This window comes from Nelumbo nucifera, chromosome 1, assembly GCF_055504915.1.
Source record: "Nelumbo nucifera cultivar China Antique chromosome 1, China Antique-T2T, whole genome shotgun sequence".
In the NCBI taxonomy this organism is placed as follows: domain Eukaryota; kingdom Viridiplantae; phylum Streptophyta; class Magnoliopsida; order Proteales; family Nelumbonaceae; genus Nelumbo; species Nelumbo nucifera.
In genome coordinates, this window is record NC_142649.1 from 186127126 (window position 1) to 186146342 (window position 19217).

General features: G+C 35.1%; 1 protein-coding gene across 2 annotated transcripts; it reads left to right on the forward strand.

Annotated features, from left to right (window-relative positions):
• Positions 1-2883: 2883 nt before the first annotated feature.
• Positions 2884-19197, forward strand: SR (serine racemase). Of its 2 annotated transcripts, none has more exons than XM_010257122.3 (7): positions 2884-3117; positions 6115-6290; positions 6399-6485; positions 12803-13033; positions 16418-16491; positions 16609-16795; positions 18747-19197. In XM_010257122.3, exons 2-7 carry the CDS (start codon positions 6115-6117, stop codon positions 18991-18993), a joined length of 1002 nt encoding a protein of 333 aa, XP_010255424.1. In that variant the 5' UTR covers positions 2884-3117; the 3' UTR covers positions 18994-19197. The 2 variants fall into 2 exon arrangements, with proteins under 2 accessions (XP_010255424.1, XP_010255425.1); XM_010257123.3 differs by having other exon boundaries at positions 3010-3145.
• Positions 19198-19217: the final 20 nt, after the last annotated feature.

Genomic DNA, 19217 nt, shown 5'->3' on the forward strand with positions numbered 1-19217 from the left:
ATATGGTTAGTAAATTACCAAAAATTATTAAATACTGTTATTAATTAACTCATCATGATTTTTTAAAGTATTTTGGGTAAATACTATTATATCCATGTTAATTAACAACATTTTATAGAAATTAAAATATCTTTAACTAATTTCTATAAAATTAAGAATTATATTTAACAATTATCGAAAAGTATAAAATTTTAGTTATTACTATTATTATAGTTAATAACTGAATGCCAATGGGGGAATACAATTTTATAATGTTGGAAAATGAAATTATTAATAAATGTATAGGAAAATAAAAGATAAATTAGTGTAATTTTGTTAGTAAACTACTTAATAAAATTAAATATTTAATAAAAAATTAAAATATTTTTCAATAAACCATCATAATTACACAAATGTAATAATTTTTTCAAAAATTTTCATAAAATAACATTTTGGAAACTAAAAGATATAATATTGTACTTTTGGAAAAATTTTGAAAGTTTAGTTACAATGTACTAAGTAATTATTTAAAATTATTAGAATATTTTGGAAATTTTAGGAAAATTTATTACATTTGATAGGTTTTAGAAAATTATGTAATTTTCATTGTAAATTATTGAAAACTATTAAAAATAAATGAGTATGGAAAAGTGAAAACTGTAATTTGAACCAATAATTACATAGATTATTAAGATAAATTAGTATAAAATTGGAAAAAGAAAATGATTAATTAGTTTATATTAGAAAAGTATAAGATAAATTAGTGTAATTCTGCAAGTAAACCATTTAAAAAAATAAGTTATTTAATAACAATTTAAAAATAAGTTTGAATAAAATTTCAAAATTACACAAATGTAATAAATTTTCCAAAATTTTCATAAAATTATATTTTTAAAAATTAAAGACAATTTAGTGTACTTTTAGAAATTTACCATATGGATGATACCAAGGATTTAAATATCGATATGATATGTCCAATACAGGGCGTATTGTAGCGTCTTTGATTAAAAGTGCAATCATTGCTAATTGTGTGTTTTGAACCCGAAACACCACTCGTGTGGCACCAAAAGCCTTAAACTCTCCGTCAAACCACTTAGCCATGCCATGTATTGTAATATTTAACGAAATAACACAATTTTTATTAATATCTATCCAAATAATAATCAATATTTATGTTTAATAATCCCAATTAAAAATTAAAATAAATAACATTTAAAATTAGTATTTTATAAACAAATGGAATAAATAATCTATCAATTATATATTTACATCAAAAGGAGTACCCAAAAAAAATATATTTACATCAAAAGATGATTTTAATCTCAAGAAATTGATACAAATAAAATATTAATAGTAGAATAATTGCCTTATTACTTAAAATTTATAAAATTGCACATGATATATATCTTACAAATTTTTTATATTTTTATAATTATTAATTAATATTTTAATTTACATTAAATGACAACATATTTATTATTTACAAAAAATAAAAATCCGTTTGCAAAATATTCAAGAATACAATATTAACTTGAATTTATCAAAATTGATTTTTAATTTCAAAAACAAACTATACAAATAAAAATTTTAATAATGAAATAATTGTTTTAATAATTAAAAATTATGAATTTGCATATGATATGTATCTTAGAAAATTTAACCAATCTTATATATTTTAACTTAAAATTATATATTTTTATAAATTATTAAATGATAATTTAATTTATATTTGAGAATTTAATATTTTGTTAACTTTTTTGTTAATGTTAAAATGTAAAAATAATAAAATATAAAATAATTGATATAATAATTAGGATAAATATAATAAGTCCATCCTGGACCCTTAATTTATGCATTGTATGATATTTGTGCATTCTGCTATTAATTATAATGTATTTTTATGTACACCATTAAATATATTTCTTATATATTTATACATTATTTATGGCTATTTGAGCATGAATTTAGTATTATTAATGTATTTATGAAATTTGCATGTGTTTTCCTAGTGTATCCAACTTTTTCATATTTTTCGTTCATATCCATACGTTTCCAAAGCGTATCCATATCCGTATTTGTATCTAAGTTGTCTGATACAATACTCAATACCGATACTTCAATCCTTGGTTGATGCTCAGTATATCCTTTTGATAATTTTTGTCATCAAATTGAATATTTAGTTGACGGGGATTGATTGCTTTGCCTCGAACCCGCCCAACATTGGGGATGGGGGTAGGGTCAGGGATGGGGTGCCCCACCTCGTTGTCATTCCTATATAATTGTTAATTATTAGTGAAATTAATAAAAATGTTAGCTTTTGCAATTATTTTTATTTATTTGAAGTCAATCAAAATTTCATTTAAAAATAATGAAAATAATAACAGTTATTAAAATTATTATAAATGATTAATAAAATTAAAATTATTAAAAAATATATTTATTCATATTAAATTAACAATAATTAATTTTTATAAATCAACATTAAATGAATAATACAATTATTAAAATTTTAAATATAAACAATAAATTTGAATACTTTTTAGTTAATTAATAGTAAATTTTGATTATTAATTTATTTATTAATTAATAATAAATAAAATTATTTAATCTTTCAAATTTTCTCCTGCATCACACAGGTCTCGCTAATCTTTTATATATATATATATATATATATATATATATATATATATATATATATATATATTCCTGCGAATGAAACACAATGAAACAGACCCTTAAATAATAACAATAATTATTAATTAAGTAAATATTACAAAGAAATAATAATAAAAAGTTAGACACTTTTTGTTTATATAAAATAAAAATTATCAAAAAATACTAACTCCGTACTTAGTACGGAGTCATTCTCTAGTATACATCAGTCATGCTCCGTATTCCCCAATCAGAAAACCTCTGCCATTCAATTCAAGCCATGACTTGAGGTCCTTCGTAGCCCCGTGGACCCACGAATCCATCACAATCCACGGATAACGCACACACTTATGTTGAATATTACAAAGCGCACAACTCGTGCTTACCAAACACCAACTACAGACCAGGCAGACTTGTAGTAGAAGAATCGATCCGACCGACCTTTTCCTTTCGAGTGCCCCTGAGTTCTTTCCGGTATCCAAAGTTGTAAGTCCGTCGAAACCCCACTTGATTGGTAATTATTTCTGCGATGAACTTGACCAATTACTTGATAAATACTGTGAAGTGAAAAAGAAACTTGTGTTAATTACTTATAAACCCTATTAATCAGAAGGGTCGAACTGAGCAACAGAAATTTGTAAACAAGTTATTTTCTTTTCTTAAGAAGTGAGAAGAACTAAAGTAAGACGGCATATGGTGCGTAATGGAGAACCATTATAGGTTTAATGTAGCACATCATCCGATAGGCTACCTTCAATTTACTTTGATTCTTTTCCTTGACAGTTCACTGCTTTTTTTCCAATTCCTCTTCATTAAATATGGTCTGGTTTACTGATAAAAAAAGTTTGGTGTGATCTAGGTGGTTTCATCATCAACACTTAATGCATGTAATAAATAGCATACGCGGAGAATATATAATTGTGTTATTATTATCTTAAATAACCAGTTCACATATCCATTCTGCAAATTCACTACAAATTTATTCAAGTCGCAATTAGCTGCAAATTCATTTTGGTAATATCCATTCTGCACATCGACTTGGTTCACATTTCTTTGCAAATTGATCAACGTTTTAGGACAACTAAAACAAAATTGAACTGACAAGTTAATAAAATCTTTAGAAAGATACCAAGTGCATTATTCACTGCATATAGTGATCGTTTTGCTTAGATTGAGTTGCAAACAAGTGAATATACAGTTGATCGTGCAATTTCTTCTGACAAATGCACCTTCAGCCCCCCCCCCCCCCCCCCCCCCCCCCCCCCCCAGTTATCATGAAAGGATATATGCGACTTGTCTTCACAAATTTATTCTTGTTAGTTGGAAGCTCGCATTAGCTACTTGAGATAAAATAATAATAATAATAATAATCATGTTAGGGTGACATTTATAGAAGCATAAACTCTAACTAAGAGGTCAAAGTGAATTTCTGATGCACATAGATAGCTTGTTTGGGATTCCAAATCAAAAGAAAGTTGTCATTGGCCTTGAATAAATATCTATCATATTTGACTGTCCTTAGAAGCAGTAAGAATTATAACTTGAAAGTTGCCAGTGTCCTTTGCTACCACAATGTTGTCAAAAATACCGTCATGCATTAAGAATTATAACTTGAATGTTGTTCCCTGTATTTCTTTATTTAACAAAATCCTCTTTACTTTTTGTAAATGGGAAAAAAAAAAGATCAATCACGTAAAGAGCAAGGTTGCCATTGAGCTTCAGATTTGCCTGGTTTAGGCAAAACCGTTGGTCAACAGTATATCTTCCTATGAAGTTTCAAAATGTGCAGCCTGGTTAATTAGCCAAAGACCTTCATTACTTGTTTGAGAAACTCTTGTAGAAAATTGTCATTATTTCATGTTGTCTTATACTCTACCAATTGGTGGAGGAGTTTAAAAGGGGCAGCCCAATGCATGAGGCTCCCGCCAATGCAGGGTCTGGGGAGGGACAGATGTACGCAGGCTTATCCCTGCACATGTTCAGGCGAGGAGTTTATGAAATGTAAATTTCCCTGCAATTTGCTATCCAGTTTGCAGGAAAAACTTGTGGGATGATGCATTCCCATTCTCCGCACATAAATTTACTAAGGAAGCACCCTAAATTTGTGTTTGTTACTGATATGAAATTGGAGAAGTAGCTCCTACTTTGCTAATTTTTCAGAAGGAATGGGATGGAAATCTCTCTGGCTTTGAATGAATATGATACGTGCATCCATGCATACCCAGCAGGCTGTTGCAATGGAACTCCACCTTTTCTAGGTCATGTTTGTGGTGCTGCAGATAAGTTACTTTTGGTCAAGGTCCCATATGGTTATGATTCTTAGTGTCCCTATTAAATGTCCATGTGTTTTTTGTCTGTAGTCTAGGTACAAGGATCATAATAGGCCAGTACACAACTACCCTATAAAACCCGGGTGTGGATTTAGATCCATAAGCCATGCCAGTTTTGCAAAGGTTCTAATGCCAGCTGTACACAACCTCTCTCCTTTATCTAGGCTTAGGACTGGCAATGAAAGACAAGCTCACGGAGTTGTGTTTAGATCCACAATCAATTGCATAAAGATTTTTCATTACTTGAGATACAATTTTAGAGTCACACAGGCACAAAATTCCACCTTTTTCTATTTCTATCTATTTTTCTCTATTATCAGGTAATGAACTCTAGGACAAGAGTGAAACCTTAATTTTGTATAGTAACAACTATAGATTATGGAGCAGGTTAATTCTCATCAAGCCATTGTACCAATTCCTAATGAATGACACAGATCTTCTGTCAATTTCATTTTTGGAAAAACTGAATTATGGTACCCGCATATATAAGGGTGACATATTGCATCAGATACCTCTAGTGTAAATTCCATATCAGTATCATCCCATCCATGTCCTCATCATATTTAGGTGACAGATCATGAGTATAACATCTGCTGACTTGGTGAGGAACCAAACATAAGAACTAAGAAAAGGAAACATATCCCAGGCTACAAGAGAAAAGGGGAAAAAAGGTTTTTGTGCACTATACATGTATACTTAACTCTCCATTTCTTATTTCTAAGGCTCTAGTTTCTCGTTCTAAGCCAGTTTCTACTAGCTTATAGTTCAGAGTTGGTTAATAACCTAAGAAACCATAAATTTATCAGTTTTTTTTTTTTAATTTAACAATAAGTGATGCTTAATTAATTTTGCAATTAGGACATATTGAGTTCATAACTTTCATTGCTGTAAGCGTTGCATTGTTTCCCATAAGTGAACCCTATTTCCTTAATGGTGTCCATAAAGTGCGATGGAAGCAAAAAATACAACTTCTCTTTAAGACTTTGTTACTTTTTTAGTTTCATGTTTCTACTTGTAGTATCAAATCGGTTAACATTACTAAAAAATGCACTTTCTGGTTCTGTGCAATCACTTCTGATACAGAGTCATTGTCCATATTTTCTCTCAATTAGAGAAACAATTATTTTTCTTATTTGGTGGCCTCTGAGTACAGATGGAGGCAAAGCACCAATTACACAGTGAGAATTATGCTGCTGATATTTCATCTATAAAAGATGCACATGGACGCATCAGCCCATTCATACATAGAACTCCAGTTCTGTCATCAGAATCTCTAAACTACATTGCTGGGAAGAAGCTATTTTTTAAATGTGAATGTTTTCAGAAGGGGTGAGGAGTTAATTAGAGGTGAACGATACAAATTTTCATATAGATCTGTTTCATCTTTAAACAATTATTATTTAAATTGACATAGAATCTTTCTGCATGTCTTTGCAGTGGAGCTTTTAAATTTAGAGGTGCATGCAATGCTATTTTCTCTCTTATGGATGATCAGGCAGCTAAAGGAGTTGTAACCCATAGCAGGTCTGCCAGTATCTTCCAAGAGCCTTAATGGTTATTTTCTTTCTTTCCTTGTGTAGAGATGTAGAGCAATAATGATTATTGTGGTCCCCTCTGCTGCATGCTTGCTTTATGTTATTTATGTTTGCTGTTAGTATGTCAGTTATGTTAGTTATATCAGTTTCTGCTTGTTTATGTAAGCAGTAGGGGCACTAGTGGAACTTTCCTATGCTTTTAAATTACTAATATAAATAGATGGGGGGGGGTGGCAACATTATCATGACCCCCTTTCTATTTTCTGTTCTTTTTCTTACTGAATTTACACTAGAAATTGGACTGATTGCAGTCTTTATTAGACAACTTGGTATCAGAACCAACCTGGGGTTTCTCATGTATGTCTGATCCAGCCGACTGCATGAGAACTTCTTAGGTTTGGAAGTTTAGCAAGATTGATCCATCAGCTGATTCTAAGAGGTTACTAGAAGGGTTCAGCAGATGTCCAAGGGCTTGTAGAGTCTTGGAGAGTGTCTGGTAATCAGGAAGAATCAGAGAAGAAGTTCAAGATTAGGGTTCATTCTGGGATTGGAAGTGGCGATCAGCTTTTTCTGGGTAAGTTATGTTTTTCCCTTGAGATCGACACCAATCAGAGATAGATTAGACCTATTTGGAAGGAGCGGCTGAGAGTTTTTTGATTTCTCAGAATTTTTTCTAGGGTTTTCTTAACCCTACTATCAGTTTTCTGTTCTCAATCTTAGTATTCTGACTGTTAACGGTTTTCTGGGTGAATATTAGACCAGTTTCAGCATTCTCAATTGACTTCTAGTAATTTCGGGGGGAGCACAATAATTTCTGGGTGATTACTAGATCTGTTCCAGCATAGAAAAGGGTGTTTTTTGTGGTTTCTTGCAGAGAACTGAGTTTTTTTTATAAACCTCTTTATAGAAATGGCAGGAACTGAGTTAAAGACTCAAGGGGAAGGTGTTTTGGGGGCTGGAAACATGACTGAAAACACTTTTCAGATCACCACTGTGAAATTTGATGGTTCTAATTACTTAGAATGGGCTTACCAGCTATGATGGCCATTGAGGGCAGAGGGAAATTAGGCTATGTGAACGGGGATGTAAAGAAACCAGCCAAGGAAGACGCATCATATGCCAAATGGATTCAGGAGAACTATTTAATCATGACTTGGCTGTGTAACTCTATGTAGCCTCAAATTAGCCGAAACTACTTGTGGACAAAAACTGATAAGGGGATTTGGGAAGTCATGAAGGAAACCTACTCTCAGCCACTTAATGTTGCTAGGGCCTATGAACTGAAATGTGAAGTAAATAATCTCAAGCAAGGAATCTCTACCTTGAAATCTTTATGGCATGAAATTAATCACTTAAAAACCACTGAGTGGGAAAGTCAGAAGGATGCAAAAACATATAGAAAAACAGGTTGAGACCAATAGGGCTTTTGAATTCCTAGCTGGTCTAAATTCAAAATATGATATTGTGAGGCAACAACTCCTCACTAAAGAGAGTGACCTTGTCTCGGGCCTATTCTTTACTAGTGCACAATGAAGAAAGTAGGAGAAAGGTTATGTTGCAATTTTGGCCTATGGAATCTGCTTTAGCAATAGTGAAACCAAAGTTTGGGGGTGACAAGGAAAGGGACATAAAGAAGGAAGATAAGGAGTTAGTTTGTGATCATTGCAAGAAGCCAAAGCATACCAAGGACACTTGTTGGAAGTTATATCCACACCTAATCCTAGCAAAGCTCAGAAACAAAAAGGGGAATGCCAATGTGACCATTACTATTGATGGTGCATCCTCCTCGAGCATAAGAGTCACATCCCTAGACATTCTTAGGGATGGCAATTTCCCCCATAAAACTGGGGCCCCGCCCCGCCTTGCCCCAAACGGGGGGATAGGGAAAATATTCTTGCCCCGAATCGAGGACGGGGCGAGGATGGGGTTTGCATATAATTCCCTGAACCCAATGGCAAACTAGTAAAATGTTCATGGGTTTATTATTAATTTCTAAAATACTTCTTAGTTGCCCCAAAATTTTTAAAACCTTAGGATCCCATAATTTCATTTTTATAATACTCCCAAATTGCCATAACCCAATTCCTAATATACCCCAAATTCCCATATCAATATGATGTATTTTTAGGTAGTTGCATTGGAACGGAGAAAATTCAGGGATTCCCCGTCCCCGATGGGAAGTGGGTGCCCCGCCCCAAACCCATCCTGTTTCCATTCCTAGACACTTTAGCCATTGTTCGAGTTACTCTGACTCAGTTGGAAAGTGAAGTTGTCATTTCAACACCCTCATCTTAGCCACCTATTATATCTGCTACTCCTACTTCAACATTTGCTCATTCAAGTATGAGGGCTTCAGCATATCATGTTTCAACTCCAGGTAACAATGAACCTTGTTGGGTTATAGATTCAGGTGCTTTTGACCATGTGACAAGCTTATCCTCTCTGTTTACTACTTATTACTTATCCTTTGGCAGAGAAAAAGTGTCCATTGTTGATGACTCCCTTGTTCCCATCTCTAGCAAAGGAGACATTAGATTGTCTGATGCCATCTCCTTGCCCTCAATTTTGTATGTTCCTAAACTTAGTACTATCCTGCTTTCAGTTAGTAGCATCACTAAAAATCAAAATTGTTTAGTGACTTTTTTTCCTGATCAGTGTGTTTTTCAGGATTTGGAGACAAGGAAGGTAATTGGGATTGGATGTGAGACGAATGGAATCTACCTACTTGGAGGGCATCCACGTGGGAAAGATAAAGAAGTTGAGATGTCATTTGTTTCATAGTCTATGAGTCAGGTTATGCTTTGGCATAATCGGTTAGGTCATTTGTCATTTAGGTCTTTGAAGAGTTTATTTCCTAGTTTGTTTGAGCCAGTCCAAATGTCTAGTTTAAAATGTAAGAGTTGTGAACTTGCAAAGCATTGTAGAACAACCTATTCTTTGAGCAATAAAAGAAGTACTATTCCTTTTGAATTGTGTGTATTGATGTTTGGGGACCATATCACATTATTGCTATGGGGGGATACAGATATTTTTTGTTATTTGTTGATGACTGCATGCGTTTCTCATGGGTTTATCTTATGCACTCTCAAAATGAGGTTCCTACCCTGACCCAGTCTTTCCATAAGATGGCTCTGACCCAATTTGGAGTCAAAATCAAAATTTTCAGAGCCAATAATGCTAAAGAGTATTTTGCAAAACATTTGGCTTCATATTTCCTTAACCATGGGGTTATTCATCAGAGTACCTATCCCCGTACACCTCAGCAAAATGGGGTTGTTGAGAAGAAGAATATGCATATATTGAAGATGGCTAGAAGCATTATGCTAAACTCCAATGTTCCTACACATTTCTAGGGGATGCTATCCATACAACTATCTATCTCATCAACTGAGTTCCTTTACGGGTCCTAGACATGAAAATTCCATTTAACCTATTATATCCTGATAAGGACTTGTTTACTATTCACCTCAAGACCTTTGGATGCACTTGCTTTGCTCAGATTCTTAAGCCTCATCGCTCCAAATTTGATCCTAAAGCTTTCAAATGTATATTTCTTGGGTATGCACAAAATCAAAAAGGATATTAGTGCTAAGAACCTATTTCTTGGAAACGATTTATTTCTATGGACGTCACATTCTTTGAGGATATACCCTACTATCATTGAGTGAGATGGGTTCTCCTACATCAAAAATTCCATTACCTATCCCAATCACTGAAGGGGAGTGTAGTGAGGAGGGTTGTCAAAACTGTAAGGACATAAGGGTGTTTCACAAGCAGTGGAGGCAAGTTGATTTCAATCCTCAGTAGTCCAAACCAACTTCAATTTCCTCTACAGCTCCAAATCAAGGTACCTCAGCTCCTTTTACCTCCCACTAAAAATGAGATACCTCTCATTGTTGAGCCTTCTCCTCCTTTGGATGATCTTGATCTTCTAATTGCAATCCGTAAAGGGAAGCGTTGTTGTACTTCATCTACAGCACATTGTATTTCTCAGTTTCTGTCTTATGATCATTTGTCTCCATCCTATAAGTCTTTTTTGGCATCTAGTGCTGCTATTTCCATCCCTAGGACAATGCAGGAAGCCATGTCGGTACTTGGGTGGAAGGAGGCAATGAAGGTAGAAATGGATGCCTTTCTCAAAAACAATACATGGGAGTCAGTTCATTAGCTTGAAGGGAAGAAATTGGTTGGGTGTAGATGGGTATTTATTGTGAAACATAATGGTTATGGCTCTGTTGAGAGGTATAAGGCCAGATTAGTTGCAAAGGGGTTTACACAGACCTATGCCATAAACTATTTGGAACTTTTGCACCAATATCCAAGATGAACACTATCAGAGTTTTAATGTCTATTGCAGCAAATTTCTCATGGCCACTGTTTTAGATGGATGTTAAAAACTCTTTCCTTAATGGTGATTTGCAAGAGGAGGTGTACATGGAGTCACCTCCTAAGTTCTATAGTACAGAAGCAAGGAAGAAGGTTTGTCGACTGAATAAAGCATTATATGGATTGAAATAGTTTCTGAGAGCCTGGTTTGATAAATTTAGATTGGTTCTTGAAATTTTTGGCTATGTGCAAGCCCAATCAAATCACACCCTTTTCATTAAGAAAATGGACTCCTCCTTGACTCTACTTGCTATATATGTAGATGATATTGTAGTGACAGGGAGTGATACTCGTGAGATTGACTTCTTAAGCAACTGCTTCACCAAGAATTTGAAGTCAATGACCTGGGAGAACTACGTTATTTCTTGGGCATTGAGGTAGCATGGTCTAAACATGGGATTTTTGTCTCCCAAAGGAAGTATGTTCTTGATTTTTTGGAAGAAACTAGGAAGCTAGGTGTTAAACCTATTGACACACTTATTGAACAAAATCATAAGATAAGTGCAAAAGGTGGAGATCCCCTTGAAGACAAGATTAAGTTTCAACGGTTGGCTGGGAAACTTCTTTATCTTTGCCTCACACGAATAGACATTTTTTATGCGGTCATTGTTGTTAGCCAGTGTATGCATTCCCCCAAAATCACTCACCTTCTTGCAGTTGAGAGAATACTTGCTTACCTAAAGAGATGTCCAAGCATACACATACTTTTCAAAAATAATAGTAATGATAGAAGTTTACATAGATGCTGATTGGGTTGGCTGTATTGATGACAGGAGATCTACCTCTAGGTATTGTGCTTTTGTAGATGGAAATCTTGTTTCTTGGAGAAGTAAGAAACAAAATGTTGTTGCTCGTTCCAATGTTGAAGCTGAATGGCGAATGGTGTGGCTGAAGTGTTATGGTTGAGATCCTTATTTGAGGAACTGAGCATTGCTTATGAGAAGCCCCTTATGCTATATTGAAGTGGATCGACACTTTAGGTGTTGTGCTTTTGTAGGGTTGGCTGTATTGATGATACTTTAGGGTTGGCTGTATTGATGACAGGAGATCTACCTCTAGGTATTGTGCTTTTGTAGATAGAACTCTTGTTTCTTGGAGAAGTAAGAAACAAAATGTTGTTGCTCGTTCCAATGTTGAAGCTGAATGGCAAATGGTGTGGCTGAAGTGTTATGGTTGAGATCCTTATTTGAGGAACTGAGCATTGCTTATGAGAAGCCCCTTATACTATATTGAAGTGGATCGATACTTCATTATTGCTTATAAGAAGCCCATAATGCTATATTGAAGTGGATCGACACTATTAACATTGCCCATAATCTAGTACAGCATGACAGAACTAAGCTTATTGAAGTGGATCGACACTTTATTAGAGAGAGAATTTCTTTTCAAGAAGTGTGTCTTCCACATATTGCCTCCGATATGCAACTTGCTAATCTCTTCACTAAAGCAGTTACAAAGACCAAGTTGGAAACAGATTTGTGCAAGTTGGAATGATTAATAATCATTCCCAACTCGAGGGGGAGTGTAGAGATGTAGAGCAATAATGATTATTGTGGTCCCTACTGCTGCATGCTTGCTTTATGTTATTTATGTTTGCTGTTAGTATGTCAGTTATGTTATATCAGTTTCTGTTTGTTTATGTAAGCAGTAGGGGCATTAGTGGAACTTTGCTATGCTTTTAAATTACTAATATTAATAGCTGAGTGGGGGCCGACAACATTATTATGACCCACATTCTTTGTCTATTCTCTCTCCTTCGTTTTTCTCTTCTCTCCATTCTCTTCTCTTCTCTTCTTCTATTTTCTGTTCTTTTTCTTACTGAATTTATTAAACTAGAAATTGGACTGATTACAGTCTTCATTAGACAACTCCTTGTTTGGACAATGATTCTGAGTTCTGATTGATGTGCTCTGCATTTAGTGGTAACCATGCAGCGGCAGTCTCTTTAGCTGCAAAGCTACGTGGAATTCCAGCATACATTGTAATACCAAAAAATGCTCCGAAATGTAAGGTTGAGAATGTCAGGCGTTATGGTGGTCAGGTTATCTGGAGTGAGGCCACAATGCCATCAAGGGAAAGTGTTGCTGCCAAAATTTTGCAAGAAACTGGTGCAGCTATGGTTCACCCATTCAATGATGGTCGCATCATAAGGTATTCTCCCTGAATTTCAGTTTATTTATGAACACATGTACATGCTATCTATTTCATAGGGGATCTACACCAGCCATCTGTGAATGAATCGGTTCAGACTCCAGTGCACATCAGCACTATAGCCGACCTTATTAGCTTTTTTATTTTATAAGTTTAACTTATAATTTTAAAAAGATGTCCATATGGAAAGGGATTATTTTGGAAAGATGGAAAGGAATTCTAAGCTGAAAATTGTACTAAAGTTTGAGAGGCAAGCGAGTATGGTCCTTTTGGCCCCAAATCATTTTTGCCACATGTAAGATCATTTGGCCATCTGGTACTAGGAAACCCTTGCCATATGGGGCAGGTATGTTAGCCAGATTTTTTTACTGAAAGGAATCTTCCATGTGCATACATGGTTTGTGTCCAAAAGGACCCCCACATATTCTTCACCCCATCCACAGACACCCCCCTCCAACCCACCCCCCCTAAAAGAAAAGACAAACACAAGGGGCAAATTTTATCTCAGACCCAGCTTCCATGTAAGCAAAATAAGAAATAAGTCCCCCTTTGGAGCTGCTTTGAAATTTAAAAATTTGACAGACTGGGTTTTTTGTATAGCTTGGGGGAACAACAATATAAAGTGGGTTACGGGGCTGATTTGGACCATTGTTATTAAATACACAAATGATATGCATATAATTGTATGGACCCTCGGTTTCTTGTGCACTGTTCCTTTTCCTCTCAGGTATGGCAGTATTTTTTCTCCTTGGTGGGGGAAGTGTGGGTAGCACCTATTAATGTTGAGGATCATTTAAAGCAAATATAATTAGGTGTGTTACATGAAGGTGAAAAATTCTATGGCACTGTGTGAATAAGGCAGTGTATGGGGTCTTTGGAATGAAAGGGAATGCTATTTAATGAAAAGTACAAAAAAGTGGAAGAAGTGATTGAACTCACAGTGATAAGAATTGCACATTGGGCATTGCTTTGTAAAAAATTTACTGGTGTTAGCATAAATGATATGCTGAGAGGGTGGAATGTTGTAGCAGGTTTTCATTCCAGGGTGCTCCAAAAAGTGGTTGAGTGGTTCCCTGATTCCCTCCAGAGGTAGGGAGATGCAAGCTAAATTTTGATGGGTACTGTTTAGGGAATCCTGGAGAATCTGGAGTGGGAGGATTTGGCAAGGGATAATGAAGGTAATATTGTGCTCAGTTACTCAGGCCCAGTGGGGTTTGGAATTTTTTTAAGAGCTGGGCTACTGGCCTTACTATAGGGACTAAAATTGAGCTAGCAACAGGGTTTGATGAATGTAGAAGTTGAAGGGGACTGTCAAACAATCATTCGGTGGATGACTTCTCAAGATGTTCTCCTTGAGTTTAGATGTTTAGTGAGATTGGCTCACTCTTAGGTGCCTCTTTGAACGCCTCATTCAATTGAGTTCCTAGGAGTGCCAATATGTTAGCTGATCAGTTGGCAAGAATTCGGGTGGGCAGAAATAATTTGGACTGGGGATGCCCAGGGCCGGGTTATTATTTGTAAGATCTTTCTTATTTTTGCTTTCTCTGTTTTTTGCTGGTTTTTTTTTTTTCTGTTGTGACTGAAGCTGATGTAATCTGCTCATTGCTTTGAGCCCCTCTCTTGTATTTCTCTCTTTAATGAATGTCACTGTTATTATTGATTATCAAAAGAAAGTATGCATATTATTGTATTTTTTACTAAAATGAAACACCACACCATTCAAATATATGGAAAAAATGTATTTTAAAGTCAAAATGGATAATTTACATTTTATTAAAATTTGTTATATAAACCCAATAAATTGATAAAAGAGGAACAAAAAAATCAATTCATATTCACCCTATAAGATCCAAAGAGTTTTGTCTTCTACTCAATTTCTGGTAATGCCAGCACTGGGAAATTAGGCATATGGGTTCAAAGTTTGAAATTGAATGAGAGTTAAAAGCGTTGGAATGATAGGTAAAGGGTCGAGCAGTTAGAAGTGGTAGAAATCAGGAGACATGAGGTCATCCATTATGCAGAAAGTTAGTTTCCTCCTGGTACTTGAGCAATTGGGGTTGCTGCATGATATATTAAAGAAAAGTTAAATAAATAAACACGGAATGAGTGTCTTAACAGTGCCAAGGAAATGACCCAAGAGGATTTTTTTGTTCATTGTATGATTGTTCCACACCTTAAATCTCTTTAAGGGCCCATTCTTTTTTTGGATTTTGAGAGGGGAGAAAGTTGGTCAATAGGATTTTGGTTCCTATTTACCAAGATACCCATGTTCTTTTTTCGGATTTATGTGGGGTTTACAGAAAATTTATTTTCCCTGGGTATACCCATCTCCCAGTGGTACTTACCCGGTGGGATAGGTGCCAAAACTTGGATGGGCCAAAACTGCCCCTTTTAGTAATGACTTTTTATGACTAAAATTGTCATTTTCTTATTTATTTGGAAAATAAAAGAACATGGGTAAATGCACTTATCCAGGTAACTTCCCAAAAAGTGAACAGGGCCTGAAGGAAAAGAAGGAATGCGAAAGGTTGTATGCTGATGTTGGTATTGGGTAATATGATTCTGAACTGGGTTTTAGTTTATCCATAATTTTTGAATGTTCATGGATCCTCTTTCAGGTGTATAGCTAAGGGTGTCAATGGACCGGTTTTGGATTGGACCCCATCCAGTCCAAAATCAATTTGGACGGACTGGAAGGACCAACAAGACATATTGGATTGGACCAATCCAGTCCAAAATATTTATTAGATTGGATTGGACCTGGTCCGTCCGTAATAAATTTATATTGGATTGGGTTGGATTAAGCCAATATCTGGTCCATTGATACAAGATAAGAATATAGATGTCAATGAACCGGGTTTGGGTTGAAACCAATCTAAATCAAAATGAATTTGAACAGATTGGATGGTCCAGACATTGGATTGGACCAGTCCAAAATGGTCCAAAATATTCATTGGACTGAATTGGACCTGGTCCATTTATAATGGACTCACATTGGACTGGATCGGATTGGACCAAATCCAGTCCAATTGACACCCCTATGTATAGCCTTTGCTCTACTCTTAACTGGAAATTTTGGGATTTGATTATGTATTTCTTTTCTTAGTTTCATTTTGACGCATCTTTCTGGTTGTGGAGTATCATCCATTTCCTATTTTGTAGTCTCCTGCTATTTTACTGAAAATTTCTATACATCCATCTAATGTATCCATGTAGTTTTTGCATTTATTATGTGTGGCTTATAAATTTTACAAAATTCTTTTTCTCATCAAATAGAAATTTTATTAAACTAGATAATCTCTAGTACGAGACTTCATATGAACCTTGAGGCACATGTGCCAACAACAAAAGCAACTAAAAATAATGTTTTTTCCATGTTGCCAGTGGACAGGGTACCATTTCACTGGAGCTTCTGGAACAAGTACCACAAATTGACACTATAGTAGTCCCAATAAGTGGTTCGTTTGATAATCGTTTAAGCATTGAAGACTCTTTGTTTTTTTTTTTTTTTCTTTTTCTAATCTGCAATCTGACTCAGTGCACTTGTTTCTATTTTTCTTTTGTTCCATGAAAAGGAGGTGGTTTGATCTCGGGAGTGGCATTGGCTGCTAAATCCATTAACCCTTCCATTAGGGTTTTAGCCGCGGAGCCCAGGGGTGCTGATGATGCTGCAAGGTCCAAGGCAGCTGGGAAGATTGTAAAATTGTCTGAAACCAACACAATTGCTGATGGACTTCGAGCTTTTCTCGGAGATCTGACATGGTAAGTGCAATCTTGTATTCTCTAAGAAATTAACTTAAGGAAAATTTGCAGCTTGCCGAAAGCAGAACTGTTGCCAATCAGAATTTCAGAACTTCAGGAGGCACTTCTTTGACTTCTTTGCGGCCAAATCAAAATGGTTGCCAAGTCTTCCCCCTTCCATTTTATTACCTTTCAGGCAAGGTTCAAAGTATCGATATCGTATCGTATCGGTACTTAGAAACGGCCAATACATATTTTTTTTTTAGTTTTTTTTCGAAGTTTAGTTTTTTGGGAAACTTATAAGATATTTTTTATTATTAAAAAAATTGGGGGTCTGAAACACCTGGAAACAGGCGTTTCAGACCGTATCACAATACACCCCGTATCGGATGTATCGTATCGATACTTTAAACCATGCTTTCAGGTAGTAGTGTTGATGGCTCGGATTGGGCCGGGTCTGGGTGAGGGAAGACCTGGACCCGACCCAATATGCGACTATGCTGAAACAGTTCTGAACTAGAGCCAACATCTTACCTAATTTTAATTGACAGGTTGCCAAATCTTCCCCTTCCATTTTATCGTGTTTCAAGTAGTGCTGTCGATGGGTTGGCTCAGGTTGGGTTTGGGTGAGGGCAGACCCGGACTGGACCCAATATGTAGCGGTGCAAATGGATTGGATCCGATCTGAAGTTCTATCCTATATTCTCTGATTCAGATAGCCCTATCTCGGGTCTCCGGATCGGATCGGATCGGATCGGATCGGATCATCCCCTATCCGATCTGATATATATGTTATTAATTTATTTATGTAAATAGATATGACATATATATGTTATTTATTTATTTATAAATATATTATTTATATTACATTTTTGTAAATTTGTTATATTATTTATTTTTATAAAAAACATGCATATATATATGATGAAAATAGTTGAAAAGATACTTGAAGTCTTTGTTTTTCTTTATTTAAATTGTTATATTTTATTTTATTTTTTATTTTTCTTTTTCTTTTAATAATTTATTAATTAGAAAAAATAGATCAGATTGGATCAGATCTAAAATCCGACTTTTTCATCAGATTCATATTTATCAGATCCGGTTGGATTTTCAGATTGAATAGGATCTGCAATTAATAGTGTATTTGGATATACCCTGATTTAAACCCGATCTGATCTGTTTGCATCCCTACCAATATGACTGCAGAACCACATCTTAACCAGACCCAACATGTGACCCAATTTTAATTGACAGGTATACTTTTAACCTGTAATTTAGCCATAAACCTGTGTATTTGTTAATTTGATACGTTTGGACATCATAATATGATTAGTATTACAAATATATCATGAGAAAAACAGGTATTAGACGGGTATTTTTGTCATGTGACAATACAGATATACAATTATATGATGGATGGATGGATTCAGGTCTTAATCAGTCCCGAACAACCAAAACTGATCCCGACCCAGATACTCTTTCTATATTGTCCAGATAATTGTCAGATGCAATTATATGTATGCATCTCTGTATACTGGTTTATTTGTGTAACAGGAATTATTTGCACACCTGGCAGCTTGTCATCTGCCCGAGTATAGGAATGATTTTAATGTGGATGGCTTTCAATGCTTAGAAAGCAAAGAAAAATAAATAATTAAACAGGCTGATGGCTTCGCTTGTCATCTGCCCCTGTATAAATAAAGGTGTAGTTCTTGTTGGTGTTTGGGGAGGGTGGCAAAAAAGGAAAAAAAAATAGGCGCAAAAAATTAAGTTCAGTCTCAAATGCCATTCAGCTTGAAATTCGGTCTCTACAACTTGACACGACTTTGTTGCATGCGTATTTGATCAAATAATTGTTGTAGTTGATATTACATTGCAGCAACAGAATATTTGCTTATTTGCTTCTGGAAATAGTTTTCTCGTACTATGACATTGTGCTCACTCGTCTTTGTCTCTATCTTTCTATGCGCAGGCCCATAGTTCGAGATTTAGTGGATGACATAATAACCGTGGAAGATAAGGAAATTATAGAAGCCATGAGAATGTGTTATGAGATTTTGAAGGTCGCTGTGGAACCCAGTGGGGCCATTGGCCTTGCTGCTGTTCTCTCTGATGGTTTCCAGAAGAATCCTGCTTGGAATGAATGCAAGCACATTGGAATCATACTTTCAGGAGGCAATGTGGATCTTGGTGTGCTTTGGGAATCACTCAATAAATGAAGTTAAAAGTCTCTCCCCTTTTCCTCTGCCTACTGGCCTGCTGTTGTGTCTAATGAACACTATCTTCCCAGTTGACAGAAGACATGTTTGGCCACACCTCAGAATTCATTAATTAATTATCCCCACCCCTTACAACAGCATGACTCCGTGAAGTACAATCGCATTATGAATAAAAACTCAAATCACCACTTTTAGTTTTTTCCACCGTTTTTATTTTCATTTTT